We start from the raw sequence: 22418 nt of genomic DNA, 5'->3' as shown, positions 1-22418 counted from the left end.
TTATTTTTCCCATTTACAGTGAGTTAAAACGGTAATTCAAATTACTCAGTATTTCACTTTCATTACATATTTCATTCTAGTAGTTAGCACGATTTCGTTTCCCCAAATTATTACATTTGCTCTGAACTGTCTCAACACAATAACACTATTCCGTACGATTTTTTTTTCAAAAAATTATTACATTTTTCTCCGAAATTTCTCAAGAAAATAACATTATTTCCTTTTTTCATTCCATTTTTTATACTAGTACGTAGGATCTTATTTCCACAAATTTTTATATTTTTCTCTGCTCTTCCTCAAGAAAATAACTTTATTATATTTTTCATTCTTATTAAATATTTCATTCTAGTATTAATACCTATCCACGCGATTTTTTTTAAAAAAATATTACACTTTTCTATGGTATTTCTCAAGAAAACAATAATTGGATTGGCAAATCATTTTCTTTAACTCATGAATGCAAAAGCTTCGTAATACCACTTGGTGGCCTGGTGTTAAGAGGTTTCAGAGATGGGAAGTTTTAGATTCGAGACCCGATTCCACCTAAGAATCGTCGTGTAAGAGTGTCGGGGGCATGTTATACTATCGGGAGCAAACGTCCTCCTGCTGGAGTGATATGGAAGGTTCGAGAGTGGGTACCAGCTCAGGTGTCGTCCTCGTCATCTGACAGCGTTTCAAAATTACGAAATTCATTCCAAAATAGACTTAGTGTTGCTTTAAAACGAAACGTTAGTATAACTAAACTAATAAAAAATATGTCATTTCATCTGTATATTGTTCTAAAAATATAATCATTCTGTTGATATGTCCAGTGTTAGAACTGGTTGTTCAGAATAGAAAATGTGAGCCTTATCTTATCATTCCAATTTTTTAGAACATACTAGGCAGCCATAAGTTGTTCCTTTTCTAAATAAGTCTTCAATTTTAGTATTTCGAGTAATTTTTCTTGGTCTTTATTTCTAAGAATGATAAGAAGTTTTCCAATTTTAAAATCTCTAGCATTTATAGATAATAGCTAATTCTTATCCAAACACCTGAATAAAAATTAAGCATTTTTTTAAAGTAATTATTTTATTTTAGTACGTTTATTCACGAATTTCTTTCTGAGATTTTTGGATTGTATTTCAGACAATTCTCATTTCAGCTATCTTATACCCCTCAACTGAGAATAGTAAATATATTTCGATGATTAATTTAGTGTCAAATGAGCACATTCATCAATTTTAAAGTTGAAAAACATTTACTTCCTTAATAATTTTCATTCCAAACTTATCTATGCGTCTATGCTTTTCTTATCAGATAAATGATTAATAATTGCCGGCCATGTTGATCAGAAATGCCCTCGATGCCTGAGGAATCTTCTGACGAATCCATGGAATTGCTAATGATCTCAGAGCAATAATGTGTCTTACTCCATCTGTTTTATGCACCCTGACATTCAACTTATGATACTTTTAAATTGTTTTTTCTTCCCGCTACGCTAGCTTCATACACGCTTTCTCAACATGAACTTCATACAAGCTATACATATGCTAGATTCATCTTCATTTTTCTGTATATCTTTAACTGCAAAATTTCCTCTAAATTTAAATTCAATAAAAATAAAGATTTAAAATACAAATTAATGTAAATTATTAATTAAATAGTTAAAAATTTATTTTAAGTACAATAATAAATTATAAATAAATAAAAAGAATTCGATTTTTTTACTCAATTTTTATAATTTTCAAACAATTGATTTGAACAACGTTGAATAATTATTTAAATATAATATAAATTCTTGTTCACGGTGTACTTGCTCTCAATCTTTTCTGAAATCAGTCCCAAAGAAACATTTCTAGTTTTGTATAAAATAAAATTGAACTAGTAAAAATATATTTTTATAATGTGATCTGCCCATTAAGGTACTGCTCTTGTAGCAATCTTGCTTTTCCCCAAAATAACAGGCATTTGGACTCTACTAAATTGAGCTATCACTTGTTAAAATAACTAAGTTTCTTATCGATACAAATGGTTTGGATATTATTTGCCGATTAACCGGAACATTTCTGAAATCTGATGCCAATTAAATAAATATTTCTATTCCCACTTCTCAAATTAGAAGCTATAAATGTAAGTTGAATGCAAAACGAATAAAATAGACTAATATCGAAAGCCGGGATAGCATGGAGTGAAACATAAACAAACAAGACATTGTATGAACTCAGAGACAAAACTACTTCTATTATATTGAGACAGGAGAAATCAACATTTGATTCAGTATATTCTTTAAACATTCTTTATAATAATAGGAATGGAAAGGAATAATGGAAATATATAGAGGATACGTGAAATGATGTTAAAGAATATAAAAGATGCTTACCACCTTATATGCATACAATGAAATTTGGAAATGTTAAAAGAAGACGTGGGGAAAAAATATTAACAAAAGTGAGATATCCCTTTGATATTCAGAATAACGTTTCTTTCTGCATAAAAACAAATGATAACGTTAAAAGGAGAGCATTTACCTCTCCCCCAAATAGACAGCCAAAAGGCAATGAACAATAGAAAAACACCATTTTGAATATGAAATAGGTATTCCCTGCCAGATGAGCAATATGCTGTGATATTATTTCCGTGCTTTCTTTTCTTTTTGTATTTAATTTTATATGTTTATTCGAGATTTATTGTATGTTTTTTTTTAAATCTTTTTTACTGTACTTTTTTTGTGTTTACGGTAATTTTCTCTCTACTTTTTTTTTCTCTTGATGCAGTTAATGTCGTAACAGAAACACACTTTTCCATTTTTGTACTTTTTTATGTCTGTAATTTGTGTTCGTTTCTGCCTTTTTATATTTCTTATATTTTATAAGATCTCAATTTTTTTCAATTATTTGAAAGTCTTATTTTAAAAATTAATTCGTATTAAACGTGCGCTCGTTTACGATTTCAAATAATCGGATAACAGAGATTAAATTTTATACTGACGCCTTTCTTTTTATCTTTCGACAAGGTTCTCTTCCATACTCTTTGATTTGAAATAATTCAAATAAATCTACAAGTACTATTAGGCATTAAAATGTCCACAGACATTTAATGCCTAATAGTGCTTATTAGTTATTCATACATCTTATTAGATGATTCGACAATGGTATTAATTGTTGCTGCTTTCATATTCTCAATAATTATTAAAGGATGTATATTTTAAAAAGACTATTTTTCCTTTATTAACATCACGAAACTTTTCGAAACATTTACAGTGACATTATTTTCATAAAATGCAAGAAAGTTGCTTATAAATCCACTTATAAATGCTCTTATATCCCACTTCACACTACTTAAAATATAAATAAAATTTATTGTCCTGATTTGAATTGAAATGAGTGAAATCATCTCTAATTTTCTCTAAATATAAATTCAAAAATTTTAGTATGTTTCCAAAAATATTTTATTTTTTTAAATTTAATTTCGCTTAACGAGTATAAAACAGCTCCTTAAACGTCTTCAGATGAGTTATTATAGTGTTGTTCAGTGGCATGGTATCTGTGGCGGAACAGAGATGAAAGAATAAAAATTCTTATCTAATAAAGCTGTCTTGAAAAAAAAAATCAAGAGCAATTTTATTTCTAAAAAGAAGATTTATGCATGTATCCAGACATGAACAGTATAAAACGGCAAATAGATATGCCATTCCATGGAATATGCCGTTTGTTTAGAAACAAATTTTGGAAAATTATTTGATTCTAAACTAATTTTAATTGTAGTCAAATGGTGCCCTCTTATTGGTGCAAATGGTGCCCTCTTATTGGTGCAAATGGTGCACTCTTAATGGTGAAAATACTGCACCCTTTCCTAAGAAAATCTACGGGAGAAAAGGTTTATAACTGTTAAAATTATTTAGGAAAAACATAAATATTTTTTTTTAATTTGTTAGAATAAAGTAAAAAGTTCTGCATGATTTTGGATTTTTTTTCTTTTGGAATTCGAAAAGAAAATCATTTTTTGTCTATGCTCCTATAGCAAATTGAAGTGCCAGTTTGAAAATCAATTCACTTAGAGATGCAAAAAATTAATAAAATCAAAATAGACTTCAAAATCACTTAAATGATTGTCTTCTGCAATCTATCCAAAAAACAGTTTTTGCTTTGTATAAAATAATCGCAGCTTATTGAAATGCCAAACAGATGGCCCAAAAGGCTTTTTTTTCTTAAAACTTTTTAAATACTATTATCCTTTTCAAATCTTGTTTCTTTCTTCAAAAGACTCAGTAGCAGAATTAGGAAAAATAAAAGAATTTATTAAAAAGTTAAAACTGGACATAATCAGACATTATGCAGTTTAGAAGAAGAAGGCTGTGGATGGTTTAAAATCCCTTTTTCTGTCATGCTAGAGGCAGAGGCAGTGGATTGACCTAGACAACATTGAGGGGGAGGTTTGGATTTCCACCACCATATATTTTCCTGTTCAACCATTTATTGTATGCATATGCATATAAAATTCGTTTTGAAATAAATATGATTTATATTAGGAACTGTTATATAATTAGGCAATAGAAAAATTTAATTAGGTGCCAAGAATCAATTATTAAATGTCTTACAATATTTAATACCTACAGTAAAACAAAATCCAAATATTAATATTGATTGTTTTTAAATGATTTATTCAACGTTCCTTTTTGTTAATTTTTTTGAAATTTTTATCTTCTTACTACTATTGTATATGAGTATTTCGATATACTTTGTAACATTTCAATAATAGTAAATAAGATCTAGCTTTTTTTCTAATAAAATTTTCTCTTCAAAAAGGGATTGGTGGCTAATTGCATTCTTTAAAATGTAATTATCTAAATTCAGCAATTTGCTTTCAGATTAACTCTTTCTTTATATGATGGTATTTTCGTTTTGATCATAGAAAATTATGAAAGTTAGTCAGAGAAGAACGTCCTTAAACATATTAATGAAATCAACCACAAATTAATTGGTACAAATTAGAGTGATTGGGGTATTTCTTTTGTTTTTTTTTCAAAAGCATGAATAGAAATTCATAAACATGAATAATTTCAATTAAAATTTCAATTAAGAGTGTAATTTTATTTTTACCAAAGTTTTTCACTGCATCTATGAATACAAAGAAAATAATTCATCGATTATAAACGCTGGTCTCTCCTTAATCTGTTTATTTCCTTTCCATATATTTTATTTTCAAAGTGAAGGCACTTAATTTTTATATTTATATGTAGTTTATGAAATGGAATAAAATGTAATACAAGATCCAAATACCGTCCCAATTGAAGCCACCCAGATATAATGGGCTGCCACGAAGCAAGCTGTTCGTTAGGAAAGTATGAAAGAAACTGGCAAACCAACAAAGAGCAAAACAGAGGACCGTCAGCAATTTCGCCTTCACTTTGGACTTTCATAATACTAAATAATAGAATCAAACTGTAGATAATAATTATCTAAAATCAGAAAGAAATTAAGGTTTTAAAAAAATTACAAAAATGGAAAAAAAAACTAGAATAGTAATTTATAGTACTAAAAAGGAGAAAAACACTATGCTGTCTATAGTTATTGATAATTAATCATTACCCATTTCTTCGGTCAATATATTCTCAACAATCAGGATGACAGAGTTCTTGATAAGTTGGCATTTTAATGTGGTTTTCAGTCCACTTTTCCATACAACCAGAAGGTAATTTTTTCAAATACAGCCTACTCTATTGATTATCTGAGGAATCATTCGTATTGTTTCAATGCAGAAATACTTATAATTTTTGATGAAACAGTCTAGCCTGATGCGCCTATGGAATACTATGGCGAGTGAGAATTTGGTTAAAGTAAAAATTTATCTCGATGATTTTGCTATTATCATTATCAAAGATGACTTTCATTCATCTTTCTTTTGTGGATTCTTGCCATCTTTTTTGCCATGGATTTATCGATTGCGCCTTATTTTTAGTTTTAAATTGTATAACATTTCAATTTTTTTTCTCCAATTTTTGATAAGGTGTCACTTTTTTCATTATCAGCAAAGCCGACATGCGCTTATATCCAACAGAATTCAATTTGATAATGATAGCATTCAATTCTCAATTTCATTTCGCTACTGAATTTCTATTTTTTTTTTCAGAGAAGAAACTGAAGGACATAAGAATTTATAACGCTATATAATTTTAATGCTTTTTTTAGATTAATATTTATAATGCATTCAACTGCTTATATTTATAATGTATTCAACCTGATTGCAGTTTTCTCTGCCACGAAGACATTGCAATAATTATTTAATATAAATATTTTATGATGGGTGAAGTGAAAGATTGATTTGATTTTCCAGAATAATCCATACATGATGAAGAAATTGCCAGAAAATGCTTATACAGGCAATGATAGATATGAAGGCTATTGCAAAGACTTATTGGAAAAATTATCTGAAAAATTTGGCTTCAAATTCATTATTCAACCTGTAAAAGACGGCGGTTATGGTGCATTAAAGGACGGCGAATGGAATGGAATGGTAGGAGAGTTACTAAAAAGGGTAAGTTAGTTTTTATGATGATACTACTTAATAATCTAACCAGAAACTCCTACGACCAGTGCAATGCAGTAAATTGAAATTTCCTTCTTGTAAATAAAGAAATCTAACATTTCTTATTTATTTAATATATCTTGTTTATAGCCTTTTACTCATCAGGGTAAAAATGTAAAGAAGCAAAGATGAAGTTATTAAATGAATAAAGGCATCATAATCTTTCAAACCAACATTCACTTCATTTTATACCAGGTGTTCTTTCTTATGCTTAATAGTAATTTTAAGCAGGAAAAAATATAGAAGAAATTGTCTAATGAAAAAGTGACAATTTTCTTGCATTGTATCGAAATATTTCAATATATTTATATATTTCAATAATTTTCAATATATAATTCGAACATATTTTGATCCTAATTTCGCTTAATAATTATATTATTTTTGATATTTTTATACATAATCCATATTTCTTATTTTATTTTAATGATAAGTTATAGAAAAAAATAGATATTTAAATGCTCACGAATTTTATAGAATACAATAAATCAGCATAGAAGAATAGAAATACTGCATGATAATGTATATCTTCTTATGCACTTTCTATTTTCTTGGAAAGTAAGTAAAAGAGGAAACTTATAAATGGTGTTCTGTATGGTAAGGAAGCGTTGTAAGAGAATTCTTGATGTTAATACGCGTGGGTTTCTCATGGTAGAATATGCCTCTTGAGGTGATAATGAATCCTTTCATTAACGCCAAGTTAACTGAAATTTATTCTTTAAGTGTTCTCAAATCCATGCAGCAAAGGTATCAGTCGGGTATGTATGCCGATGGGCTAAATGTCGAGCACCTCCTCTTATGTTTTTAGTGTTGGTATTTTTTTGTATAATAAGATGTTTAATTGTCCATTCTGTATGATGTCATCACTTTGTCTTTATGTCTCTTAATCACTGCATTTGAGCCTATTAATGTTTTTTTTTTCATCGCATCCAAGTTTGTAGGCGAGGTTCAGAAGCTTCCTATACAAACTTTTAACTGTTGCATTTATAGCAAAATAAAAACATTTCTACAATCGAATGAAAAATAAATTAATTTTATTAACTAAAAGGATCTCCGTCGAATTATTAAGATTTCTTATCCAAAAATTTAAGAGAAGGTATTCACTTTATTTATTAGTTTCAAAACTTTCTGAATAGTTACACTTGATTGAAAAAATTTTAGGAGTCTCCCAAGGCATTTAAAAGAAATTTTTTTAATAAAATAATTGCTATCACTACTTATTCGAAACTTCTAATTCAATTAACTTTTTAATAAATTGTATGTATTTCTTGTTTGTAGGTATGACATTGAAAATGTCAGCTATTGAAAAGTAATATTAGAAGGACGACCATCAATTATAAAAATATCTCAGTTGTTAATTTAATGTATAGTTACTCATTAAAACAATTTGAAGAGACAAAGTATAATTAAGTATCTTTTTAGATTTAATTCCAATTTTAACGAATTCTGAAATAATGTATCGAACAATATAAAAATATTTGTAAACACAAACAAATATGTTAAATTAATTTCGATAATAACTATGTTCGTTAAAAATAAGTTGTAAATAAATAAAAAAAATGTAAGAGATTTGCAAAGATTTTGTTTAGCAAATATAGGTTTTAACACTTACTTAGAATATTAAGTATGCCACCAATGTTCCAAAAAACAGATCTATTAAGAGGATTTAAGTCTCTGGTTTTAAAAAAAGCATCCGGCATTGAAAATAATAAAATTTTATTACATAATCATGTTGGCTTATTTCAGAAGTATTTCTATGGAACGTTTTTAATGGATTTAAAGAAGTTGCTTGAGTAAAAGAAGTATTTTGCAACTCGTAATTTGTTAAGTAAACTTTTTAAAACTGCCCTCTCTTTTCAAAACTTCTAAGACTTCAAAGCTTTGTGTACTTTACGACAGTATTTTAACGAGTTCAGTCTTTCCGAATAAGGTTTAAGCATACCTCAGCTGTAAAAGTGGAAAAAGAAACCAAGCAAAAGTTCATTTCAAGGTAAAAATGCAGCTCAAGTCATATTAGTCTTAGTCTATAAAACAAAACAAAAAAGAAACTTTAAAAATTCATTCTCTATTAGCTAGGTTGCAACTCCAAGGTACTTTCAGCGGATGTTATTTTTTTAAATTTTGTTTTTAAATAAGGTAAAAGCATATAAATTAATTTAAAATATTTATAAAAGGAAAAAGAAGTCGCTTCTCTAACGTTGAATTTATATTAAAAAATTAATAAATTACTGAATACAATAATGCTATATTAATCCAGAAATTGTAAATTAGTTAGTATCATTAAGATAATTCATATTAGATAATTTCAACAATATACTTCAACAACTCATTTATTCATTACGGTTTTTAAATGGGAAATAATTATTGCAAACACCAAAAAATATTTTAAAAACTTTTCTTCGACTTATGATCTTTTATAAAAAATAACTTGATTCTCTTCCTTTGGGGAAATAAAATCAAATCATATAAAATATATTTATTGACTTCTCCAAATACAACAAATTGTGTGTTTAATAGAATATTCTCTAGTCCATTACAGAATATCTTTTCTTTTATAGAATTTCTTATATAAAGATTGCAATTTTCATGAACAATGTTTTCATGTTTTCAGTTTTTCAAATCCATAACTTATCCGATAAAATTATTTTTGAAATTTTCTTTTAGAATAATTTTAGAAAACTCGATCAATTTAAAAAATACATTAAAAATGTCATTTGTTATATGATATATTTTTTTCATAATTTAAAAAATTACGTTAATATTGTTCAAATTCTTTTAACTCTAAATACTCTGTAGATATACTAAGAAGTAGTATTTCTTGAATTAAAGTGTTGTTTTAATTTATTCTTACACTCTTAATTTTCAAAAAATAATTTACTTTTTTATATGTTTTAATAATTCGCAAGTCTAGATAATAAAATAATTGTACTTTCATTTCTTGACTCCTTTATCTGTTAATAATTGAAAAGAAATCCATAAATAAAACTAACAATTTCAATAGTATTTAGATATTCTGAGAAATTGATAGACAAGTTCGTTTAATCTCAAGAAAATATTTTTCTTCACAAATGCTGCGTAGCGATAATAACCAAATAATTTAAATATAGACATATGTAGGAGGTATGATCTAGTTAAAAAATGAAAGAAAAATAATAATTAACAATTGATGAATCTTAAAAAAGATAATTACTTTTGTCTTACGATTACTAAAGGAATAAATTTTATTATCTATTTTTTTGTTTCTAAGCATGTGTTATGCAGTTTAAATTCCAGAAATTATTTTGAACTCATTTCGCTATAATCCCAAACGACATGTAATTAAAAATGGTAGAAACCTTTCAAATTTGAAAGGAAATGGTTCTTAGAGCATTTGTCGAGGAAAATTACTTCATAAAGTTTCTTTCTTTGCTATATAAATTTTATATAATTAAGATATATAATTTTAAGCTTTAATAAATGAATAAATTTATTAAAGCTAAATAATAAATTCTATATAAATTTAAATTAATTATAAAATATAAATTTTAAGCTTTCTTTCATTTTAAGATTAGTGAATTCAGCGTTTCAGTTTGAACCACAAGCGAACTACTTTTGCATATCAACACAATTTCTATGTGTGAAATGATTAATACACAACTGTTCTTGCTACAAATATAACCTTCAAATATCATAAATAATGTTTGAAATAACCTTTACTGAATGCATCTGAATATTTTTATTTTATGTTTAAATGTACGATTTCAGATTAGCTGATGTTTCAGAATATTTCAAGTTATTTGATATCTATATAATGCATATCTTGATCTTGTTGATATAGAAATGCAGCAGAACAATTAAAGAGCTCTTTTCTAAACTATTATTTGTTTTCTTGCCTCAACTTTTTGCTGTACTGTAAAGAAAATTCTACAATCAGGAAACCTATTAATGTTTTCGAGAAATATATACACTTTTGAAGCATCTTCGATATTTTGAGACAAAGAATTATTTTTGCAAGTCTCATGGGATTTTTATGTTCATTATAGTTTAAATAATTTGCGTTATTTTTTTACTTCTGAGATCAAAAATATTGGAATTCAGATTATTTTGATGAACGTTTTTTCGCCCCGTTTAGGAAGCCGATATTGCAGTAGCTGATTTATCAATCACTTTCGATAGAGAAAGTGCCGTGGATTTCACGATGCCTTTCATGAATTTGGGGATCAGCATCCTATTCAAGAAACCTGCGAAAAAAAACCCTCCATTGTTTTCCTTTTTTCAGCCACTCTCAATCGAGGTTTGGTTTTACATGGCTACAGCATACCTAGGTATAACTCTGTACCTTTTCATTCTCGCAAGGCTGAGCCCATATGAGTGGATATATCCGAGTCCTCAGCGGCCAGATTCAAATGTTGTAGAAAATCGATTTACTCTCACTAATAGTTTGTGGTTCATGATGGGTTCGTTAATGAGAAGAGGATGTGATTTTCTGCCAAGGTTAGTATTTCTATTGTTGACATGACAGTGTGTTTCTCGTGAGATTTGCAAATGCAATTACTAATTATCTACATGCAAATGAAACTGGAATGGACATTAACCAAACCGTTTTGTTAATGTTTGAGATAAACATCCTGATATAAATAATTTTTTTAAGCTTTACATGCCCTTTTTGCATACGAAAATGTAAATAAATTTGGTTCGGATTTGTTAACTTTCATTTTAGCATTCGGTAGCAACAAACTGTATTCCCAAAATATCAAAAAAAATAACTTGTTTTTCTAATTTGAATATCAAATAGAATGTCCACAGATGTAAAGTAAGATTGTGAAAATGTGTTATCCACTTAGTTCATGCAATATCAACCTAAGATGTTAAAAAAAAACTTATTCTAAAAATTTAGTGTCAGTTGTTATTTCTAAACAAAACCCATTGATTTTAAAATAACAAATCCTATTTGAAGTTAGCATTTTTTACTACACGTAAAATAATTATTTAATATAGCATAATGAGATAAATTTTCGTCAATTATTCATGTCTAACAATAAATAAAAATAATAAAATAAAAGCATAATGGATCCATAAAATTTAATGTCATTTTTTTAAATATCAATATTTTATAAATACTGGTAAAATAAGTATGGTTAATTTTTTTATCCCTTCCATCAAACCAAAATCTTTAGAAAAATTCCCGTTTTGAAGGGTTTGCGAATACTTTCACCAGAATTTCTAAATCGAAGCACATAACGGATGGTCTTAAATGTCTAATTATTTTCATAGTTTCTTAAGCAGGTTAGATCCAGATGCGCAGCTCTGAATGCAGCAGTTACATCAAAGTAAGGTAAAATATCCAGGCAATATTTTTTTATAAACGCCATTTTTCTTTGGTTTGCAGTGATGCATCGATATATACTAACGCTTTTATCAATAAAGAAGTGTTTATTAATAGATTCATCAAATATCAAAAGAAACTCAAAACTTTCTTCTCAAAATAAGTAGAAAATGCATGGAACCGCATTGTGCCATCTAGAAATAGTATTAATAGATTAACTATTAGCTTTTTTTGCTGTGAATACGCATGCTGCTATTCATGATTGAATATAATTTACAATATGCTTTATAAAAAAAATAGTGAATTTTATAATATGCATGTGTGTTGAATTTAGTACAAAATTTCAGTGCTAATACTTGTCTGGATTTAAAAATAAATAACTTTGTGTAATTTTTTTCAAGACAAATTCATTAAAAATTGCATACATAAAATATATATTTATATAAAATTTCATATTAAATAAAAGCAAATAGTTTTAAGAATATATATGATTTTATATTAATTTATAATAAATAACCAGATTTAATGATAAATCTTTTCAGTATGTTTATCATTGCTTTTGTATTTCATTTTAAATAATTAAGAACGTCTGTATTAAAAATAATGTTAAATTTATATGCGATGATTAATACGAATCTACAAGAAGTAATAGTTTTAAATAAAATTATAGTAACAAATTATTAATACATTAAAAACATTTTTTTTTGTTATTCGAACTGTAGAATATTTTCTAAAACTAAGATGTTTTGATTTTTTTTCTGTAAAGATTACATCAAATACCAGAGAAAAAATGATGAACTGCCATTCATAATGCAACACACTTTTGCGTATCTAAAGATGAAACGTGAATCAATATTTTGAAACCGGTTATTATATTTTCTTGTTACTTTATAGAGCAAATTTACATCATTTGCAGGTATATTAATAAGATCTAATCTGGTAAGACTTTTTAAAGGTTAAAACATAAGTCAAAGTTTGACAGTATAAAGCAAAAAAAAAAAAAAAGAAAGAAAGAAATGTTCTATTATTATACCACTGGCTTTTGTTATATTTTAATGATATGTATTAAAAATTTAAAAGTTTGGTTATATTAACATATGAAAATTAAAATTAGATTTAATGTATTATTAAATATATATGTATAAAACTATTTTTGTTTCAATATGAAAAGCACCTAATCCTACCCTTTTCCTGTCCCAAATATTTCAAATTCCTACAACTAATTAATAACATTTATAACTAAATTATTTTCACATACTTTATGTGTTAGTCTGTTATTATAATTTGTACGCCAGATCAAGACTAAATTAAAATTGTTTAAGTGACTGATTCTTTTCAATGAAAGGTAAATTATGTTTTAAATGTTATTACAAATTTAAAACTTCCGAAATTATTTCTGAAACCTCACCCGTGATTCTTAAAAGAAAAATATGGATGAAATGTAAATGTATTTCATAATAAAGTGTATCACCTAACTGAACTTCAACTGAGATTATATATCCTGTTATTCTTCACTGATATCTTGGTTTTAATGTAATAGATGTTTAAGGGTTAACATCTATTACAAGGGTTAATTAAAAAATTATTATTCTATATGTGAGGGATTTTTAAGTTTAAAAGGAATAAAGGTTTAAAATAACTTAAATTAGATATATTTACAATTTTCATTTGTATGATAAATGCTATTTTTTTAAAGTCAGAATTTCAAAGAATCAAGAGATTTATAAATATTTGTAGAAAAAAAATATTTAAATATTATGCAGCAAATACAAACATTGTGTAATTTTTAATTTCAAATATTATCATCTTCGAAAAAATATCTTTTCTAAATACATAGGCAAAAGATTTGAACTGATTAGAAATAATTTTTTAAAAATTCTAATGGTAGTAAAAATTCCTTTTTTTTTTTTTTTTTTTTTTTTTTTTTTTAACAATTTAAAAATGTTTGTATGAAAATCTAAAAAAGAATACAGCAGAGAAATTCTTTTTTGAATTTAATATAATTGTTTGAATTCTAGAGAGTTTATTTATCATAATTATTGTTGTTTTATTAAAGATGAATAACTTTATAATGAAATACATTTTACATTTTCTTCCATATCCTAAAGTTGTTACTATTTAGATGCATCACTGAAAGATATTGTACATGGGTAAATTATTGCCTGGATAAATTTTGCCTTAAGCAGTTATTTGAAATTTATAATCTTACAATTAAATTTATATTATTTAATTTTTTTTATTCCTTGACATAAAGAAAAAAAAACGTTAATATTATATTTATTTTTATAAATTTAAGTCTGAACTAAGAGAAAACCACAATTTTTAAAGTCATAATTAGAATAAATAACTTTAAATATTTCATATTAATCCTTGATAGTTTCATGGTAAGAATTGTAATTTAAATGTAAAATTTAATTATAAAAAAATTAAAACCTATTTCCATTTTTTTAAAATTAAAACATTCCTTCTGCAATACTATTATTTCTCCTAATTTAATTTGAAAATAATTTTCAATTCAATTATGAAAATTTGTTGCAAAGAATAGGGTAAAGTTATATTTATCAATGTATCATACAATTTGATAAAATGTTTAATATGAGTGGTTTCAGATATTTCAATTTTTATTTATTTAATTATATCTATTAAATATAATTTTATAATTATTTTTAAATAAAATGTATTCATTAAATATAAATATAGAAAAAAATTGAACAAAACTATTAAATGATATTAATCTCTTTTGAACATTTTATAAAGGGAAAGTTTAGATTAAAGATATGATATCATCGGTAAGTATAAACATTAAAACTAATTTATTATTTCAACCATCTGTGTAAACAAAATTTCCATACGTTATTCTGGTCCATTTGCATGTAGATTATTAGGATCTGTGTTTGTAGATTGTGAAGAAACAGCTTTGTGTGCCAATAGAAATGATATTAATGAAAAAAATTTCATAACTGAATTTACGACGTTATGCAGTATTCCATGAGATATAATACAAATTTTAATATTTTTTCATACTCTAAAAAAAAATTTACTATTTTTTTTCAACATATACTTTTAAAAATGAGTAATGTTTCATTTAGGTAAAATATATTTTAATAAGTAATTACATAATATTACGGGCAGTCTCCAAACTATACAGTATATCCACTTTAATCATAGTCCATTAGATAAATTTAAATCAGTTAAAGATACCCAATATTAAAAGCGATCTTAGTGAAATAATGTATTACATTTCATATTGTTTGAGTCAATAAATATATCACGGAAAATTTTTAAAAACTTAAATCTTTATACAATTTTCATATCCCATTAAGTTTATGAAAAATTATCTTTTTAAATAAAATAATTCCAATATTTTTATTACCGTAACTTGTAAAATTCTGAAACTTTGATTATCACAGTTTTATATGATTTTAGACCATAAGTTACAAATCAAAGCATAAAACATTCTCGAAATAGAATTCAAGTAATTATTTTATATAAAAACTTAGACTTTGTAATTTAACATCAAAACGTTTATTGTTTCAAAAAATATAAAACATAATTTTTTTATATCATAAGACATATATATATATATATATATATATATATATATATATATATATATATATATATATATATATATATATATATTAAATTGGAAGGTAAACCAATAGAAATTTCTAATGGTTTAGTAATTAACTATTAGCGTGATTAGGCTAAACACCCACTGTATTTATTTTCTCGAAACTGCAATTATTTCTATCAAAAAATTTTCTGAAGTGTTTTCATATTTCTTTATGTGAATCAAGCATCACTAGCATGAAAATTTCTATTATTTCTTGATATAATTAACTAGGTTGATTCAAATGCTTGTTTGCTAAATACATAGAGACATCTTTGATTATAAAAATAATGTCAACATTTTTTAAATATTTATAATACTCTTTTAGCATAAATTACCAAACAATATTGTTACGATTTTTTTCCCGATGTTGTCTAGGATTCAGAATATTGAATAACATCATGAATATCTTGTAATAATAGTTGCCACAAAGACCTTCAATGTGTTCATTATCAAATTATAAGAAAATAATTTTAAATATGAATAGAATTTAGAATAATAGTTAAATTTAAACAAAAATGTAGTAATAATTATTGTAAATATTCTTTTCTAATTTTTGAACACGTTAATATCTTAAGCAGTAAATATTTTTAAAAATAAAGTAAATTTTTCTTAATACATTTTCCTACGTTCGAATTTTTATCAAATCTATTTTTTCACTCGTGTTTCAGTATTTTATATTCATTGATAATATCTATTACATGATATTTCTCATTTTCCGAGATGACGACGCTTTAATCATATATTTAATAAAATATAATATAGGCGATTAATAGGCGAATAATTCTTAATAGACGAATTTCTTGACTATATTAAATAGCCTCAAACATTTAATAAAATCTCATGGTGTGCTGTATAACTCTGCACAAATCTTTTCCATCATCTACAGTTTGAAAGAATACATCATTGGAAATATAGCAAGAATTTCAGTTCTAATGAACTGAAAAAAATTATTCATACCATTTCATATTTTATCCCTGTTTATATTTTACCATTTAATTTTAAAGGGAATTTTTTAAGGGTAAGTGGATTGAAAAAGGAAAACAAGAGTGAATGTATGTTCTACAAAAATGAAAGCAGCTACTGCAATATCGTTTTATCCTGAATGAGTACAAAATTCATTTGTTGACATTTAACTTTTTTTGTTTCTAATTAAATTATTTGGAATATTGTTTATTATTAAGACCTGAAAATTAAATAATTGACTTTTGCATTGTTCTTATATTTTCTTTTAAATGATACAAATCCTATTTTACAGGTTAAGGAATAATTTGTTAAACTGTTTTATTTATATTTAATACGGTATATTCTATTTTATTCTAGCTTAAGACGAAAAGAAATCACTTTATGTTTCTCGAAAATGCATTGCTTTATCTATGCCCTTGTATTTAAATATTAAAAGTAGAGCATTTGAGTTTTATAGAAGAAACTATGAATTCAATAAACATAGTTTTCAACAACATAGAAAATATCTACAAAAAATTAGTAATTAATAATTTATTATAAATTTTTTTTTATGATTTTGTCATTAACATTATTGAATTACATAAATATATTGTGTCATGCAACTTTGGAAGTGAAATCCAATCATTTCACAAATGGAATTCTGCAAAGTTTTTAGGACAGTTTGGCAATCTGTATACCTCACCACCATGAACTCTGTATTGAAATTTGAAGGAAAATAGTTTCGAATTCTATTTGATTTTTATTATATTTTTGGAATTATTTGTACAATTCATACCTTTATCATCCAGTATTGTTAATTATTTATTTGGTTTTGAATTTTAATTTAAAATATAGCTGATTTTTCAAGAACGCAGAATATTTCAAAGCAAATTTTAATTAAAATTGAAATGAGATGATTTTATAATGAAATAAACTTAGAAATGTTCAAAAGTTGAAGCAATAAGTTTTTTTTTATTGTTTCGAAACCTTTTCTTGAAATTCTGACCCTTGTTTATTAAAGCGACCGACAATTTTTAAGATTTAAAAGAAAAGACTTCCTAAGTCATACATGGAAAATAATGATACTTGTAATAATGCAAACATTCTAAATTGATTCATGGAACAAAACTTGTTAAATTTACGAAAAAAAAACAACAAAATTAAATTTTACAGTTCCTGATGTATATGAAATGTACTTGATTTTGAAAACCTTATTACGCCGTTAAGTTCTTTAATTTCAATCAGTCGTTGAATTATATGATAACCTAAATAGTTGAATCCAAGCAATTATCGCTCAGATGATTAAGACATTTTGGAGTGAGGAAATTAAATTCACCGATCTTTCAGAAGAAGAAAGGACAATGCTAGTGATTTATGTTGTCTGTTATAATGCATATTTTGCACGGAAAATATACTTTGATAGATGAAATTCGATGTTGTTGATTTTATTCTTGTAAGTACATTTTATAAATAAACATTTTTTTTTATCCCTGGCTCGTTTTATGGTACATATTGAGAAGGCATAAACACGTTTGATATTCAAAACAGGATTACATCACAAACTTTGATTGTATAATATGATACGTTTTCCATGTTTACTGATTCATTAGTTTGCTCATGCTGCAATATATTTGGACGTATTACTTGGAAATCATTTACAGAAATTCTGGTGATCAGCATATATGTATTAATTTGTAAATTTAAGGCAACAGTATTACTCTGGAGATATATTGTAATCGGTACACTGCGCTAAACAGCTACGTAAAATAAAACTATTTCTCTGTATTGACAGTTAATATAAATTTGATTAATAAAATCGGATGTTTTTCAAAATAATTTCAATCTTAAAATTAGCATGATATATGATGAACATTTTTCGAATTATTCCTTTGAGATCTTTATTGAATCCAAACGAATTTACAAAGCCTTTTCTTGAGATGCATTTCAAGGTAGGTGAGCTTTATTAATTTAATTCTATTTAGGATAAATATGTTTTCTTCAAAAGGTAGTAAGTATTTTCGGAATGAAGAATCCATTTAATCATAAAATTATTTACCAGAAATCATTTGGCCAAGACAAAAAATGAATCTCGCTAAAATGTCAACTGCAATATCCGATTATTTTTCTGTAAATAGGGAAGCATGGTGAATCTCAACACCAAAAATGTATGACCTTTGAGAAATACAACGGAGGCTAAAAATAATTTAGGGAGGACTATGTAAATTTGAACGTTGACAAAAGATAAAGAACGAAAACCAATGTCCTATTATATACTTAATATGTCCAATGTCCTATAGACTAATACTTAATCCAATAAATAACAACAATCAGATCTACTATTATGCCAGCATGATGGATCTCGATCTTAGTGAGACATCAACCTACATGCTTCGAAATTGAAATGCTCATTCAATCACCCGAAACATGATCTCCTGAAAGAAATTACTCATAGAAGGAATATATCTTATGTCATCATGTTTTAGGGCACGCTACAATATGCTCAAAGATCAGAAACAAATCAACTAATTCAGCCTGAGATCAGTCTGTAAAAAATCAGTATAACAATAATTTCGGAAAAAAATCTGGATTTCTGATTTGCCAAATATATCATTGATTTAAAGAACAAGCGTTTTATTTTCAATCACTATAAAGTGGCTAAATATGATTTCAGTCATTCTTTGCCACTATTCGTACAAAACAAACCTTTCACACGTTAATAATAAATTCTTTTGTATCCTATTTATTTTTAGAAAAAATGTTAAGATAGATATTGATATGTTTTACAGCAATAGACTTTATAAGAACTCGCATCAAGTACCATTTAATAATCTCAGGATTGTTCTTTGAATTGAATATAAATTATGTTTAATGAATATTTATCAATTTAATATTTGTTCATTCATAATTTACATAATGCAGGTAAATGACGTAGTTGTTTTACAGATCATGCGAAAATTTAATAAGTAATGATCTTATTTTCTGATATATTTTAATATCAAATTAATTTTTTGGCTAAATTAAGTATATTTAATAGATCTTTGCCTTTATTATCCATAAATAAATATTAGGGATTTCAGTTGGTGCATTATAGAAAGAAAATATTAGAAAAAATAAACAAGTTGGATTGAAATACGAACCATGAAAAGTATTCAGTATAAGTAAGTCTGAGGTTTTTTGAGATATTTAGCTTTTCTTTTTCACTTAGTATATCTCAGATTCCCTATATACTTCATCTTGGTGTTTATTTTAGACAACGAAATACATTTTTGTAGATCATAGATTAAATCTATTGGTTTAAGTACATTTTAGTTAATTCAGTTCAATTTAGGTTTAGCATTAAACAACAATATTTATAAAATATAAATCTGAAAATATTGCATTATTCAATATATTCACCAAAGAATAATGAATTAAAAATTATAAAAATGATTTAATAAAACAAGCTTAGACGCACGTGGAAATGCTGAAATGTTGATACTGTTTGAATTTAACTGTGTGTGCTAAATTAGTCGTCGTTCGTAAAATTAGAGGTTTTTGATTGATAGATTTTTCTTCTTTTATATCAGCGCTAAATATAAAAAAAGAGAAATTATAAGAATAAATTAGAAATGAAATATTCCATGTTACTATTGAGTTTTATATATAAAAAATAATTCATTAAATATATGCTCCTAATTTTTCTTTATTTAAGGACAAATCGATTGTAAAATAAGTGAAATAACCACAATAATAATTCATTGGAAATAATTTGAATGCTTCCATTAAAAACAAATTTGATTTAATTTTCTGAGATAAATGAATACTTTCATCAAGTTATTAAAATATGTATTAAATTAATATATTAATACATTGAATTATCAAATTAATATATTACTCTTTCCTGTTTATATACTTACAAATATTCGATTTTTGGTGCAGGGTCAGGAACATTTTATATATCCCAATCAATAAAACGATGAGCTTAACAAACTTAAAATCAATAAAATTTGCTTCATGTCAATATTGAGGAAAAATCCCCAACTTAATAAATTTACGGTTTGAAATTCTTTTTTTCATAGGAAGAAAAAAATATATTAATGTTTTTCACGCTATTAAAATAAGTTTTCATTTTCAAATGTAATATTCAATGTAAAATGTAAGCATCTTTTTATTTCAAACTGATTTTTACAATTATAAATTTTTCATTATATATTAATAATAAAAATTAATGATCGGGATTATTGTAAATATGATTGTGATAAATGTTTGGAACTTTTTAAGTGGAATATATTTCTATCAAATGTCGCAAATGAATAGCTTCTATTCTTTCTCACATTAATAATTTTACATGAGACATAAGAAATAAAATTACTTAAAGTTAAAATGAAATTATTACATGGGTTTAATTAATATAACAGATAGAAATACTTGCTTTTTTAAAAACGTATCAGAAATGAAATTTGTGCCAGTTTTCAAAATAAATTTGTATCTAGCTGTACTTAAAATCTTGGCGTCTTTGAATTTCAAGCTCTGCATTTAAAATATGAAATTAAAATCTATTGATAAATGTGTTTACATAGAATAGTGATATTTTTTCTTATTAATGATTTGCGAGGACTATTTATCATATCTATGGGCTATTTTTTTAAAACGTTTGCACCTAAATAAATAATAATTATGTCTGTAGGTGTATAATAGAATTTGCTCCATTTCGAAATGTTTAAAATTTTCATTTCCGTCTTTTCGATTGTATAAGTGCATAATATATTTTGAAAGAATTATACCGTTTCTTTCAAATTTTTGTGTGAATTACTAATGGATAAAATATTTATATAGAAATTTTTTAAACCATCGCATATCAAAAATGCGTGAAGAAACAGGCTAAAAGGGGCACATGTTAAATCATAAGTTACAGAAAATGACGTGTAGTCGAAACTTTTTCATTTTTAATTCTATCAATCTGAAAGATTCCGAACGCCCGTTCAACGAAACTATACAGGGTGATTGAGGCACTGAATATCACTGTTAAATTACTCGCTTTCTCATTAACTGCGATTGACTGAATACTCGAGGTGTGTACTTTGTTCATACCGTCACCCAGATTGGTTTGGGGGGCATGGACGTTTTCTGAGAGCTTTCATTTGCTTAAAAGCCGCAAGGAAGTTGGGTCGTCTTTTGAATGTCAATTCCTAAAGTAACTTAAGTTATAACATATTTATTCAACGATCAAATTTAATTTCTATTAATATCTAAGTCATTTATGAATTCACGTTTTTGAAACATATGTTATTGTTTGTAATATATTTCTTTTTCTTCGTGATAATTGTCGATCTTATTACGTGCATGGCTAGAGCTCATTAGCCTACCATATATATATATATATATATATATATATATATATATATATATATATATCTTTAACTAATCTGAACATTTCATGATACTTTGCACTGAATGAATGTTTATGTTCCAATAAACAATATATGTCAATTTTTGAGGCAGTAAATAATTATGTTTGTCTTCATTTCTGATATATAGCAAAAGTCGCTAAACAGAGCGTTTTTAAGAATTTTTCGAAGATATAGTTGAAGAATATTTTAATGACAAAAGTTTTACAATAAAAACATCTGAACATATCTTCATAATCAAAAATATGATGTGGTCCTTTTAAATACATTTTTTTTCGAAACGTTGCTTCTAAATAGACTATTAATTGATGGACATGATTTTGGACTTTCTAAACATGGATAATTTCATTACATAATTCCGAAAAAAATTGAAGAAATGAATGATATTATCATTTTCAACAGCAAAATAAGCAGTTTTAGTAATCGGAAAGGGAAATATCCTCAGTCACTACTTCTATATAGAGAGAAGATTCGAAGTGAATACCTGAAAAAGGTATGTACTATTTCCAATATTTCTAAAGGGAAATCACTGGTAAGAAGAAGAAATCCACTGTTGGGGAAATCAGTTGCGAAGTCTTTTAACACATCTCTCTCCATGTTATAT

At 25.8% G+C, this 22418-nt stretch overlaps 1 protein-coding gene across 2 annotated transcripts in view; it reads left to right on the top strand.

Annotated features, from left to right (window-relative positions):
• Window positions 1-22418, top strand: part of LOC129958157 (glutamate receptor ionotropic, kainate 2-like) — a 273917-nt gene that overhangs the window by 234886 nt on the left and 16613 nt on the right. Inside the window, exons 10-11 of one of the 2 annotated variants that reach the window (XM_056070403.1) lie at window positions 6316-6516; window positions 10676-11037. In XM_056070403.1, the coding sequence (XP_055926378.1) occupies window positions 6316-6516; window positions 10676-11037 (563 nt within the window). The remainder of the gene's footprint in view (window positions 1-6315; window positions 6517-10675; window positions 11038-22418) is intronic. The other variant, XM_056070393.1, reaches the window with a different exon arrangement.

The sequence above is a fragment of the Argiope bruennichi genome, chromosome 2 (genome assembly GCF_947563725.1).
Source record: "Argiope bruennichi chromosome 2, qqArgBrue1.1, whole genome shotgun sequence".
NCBI classification, from domain to species: domain Eukaryota; kingdom Metazoa; phylum Arthropoda; class Arachnida; order Araneae; family Araneidae; genus Argiope; species Argiope bruennichi.
Note: the sequence above shows the minus strand (reverse complement) of the source record. Positions and strands in the feature narration are given on the sequence as shown.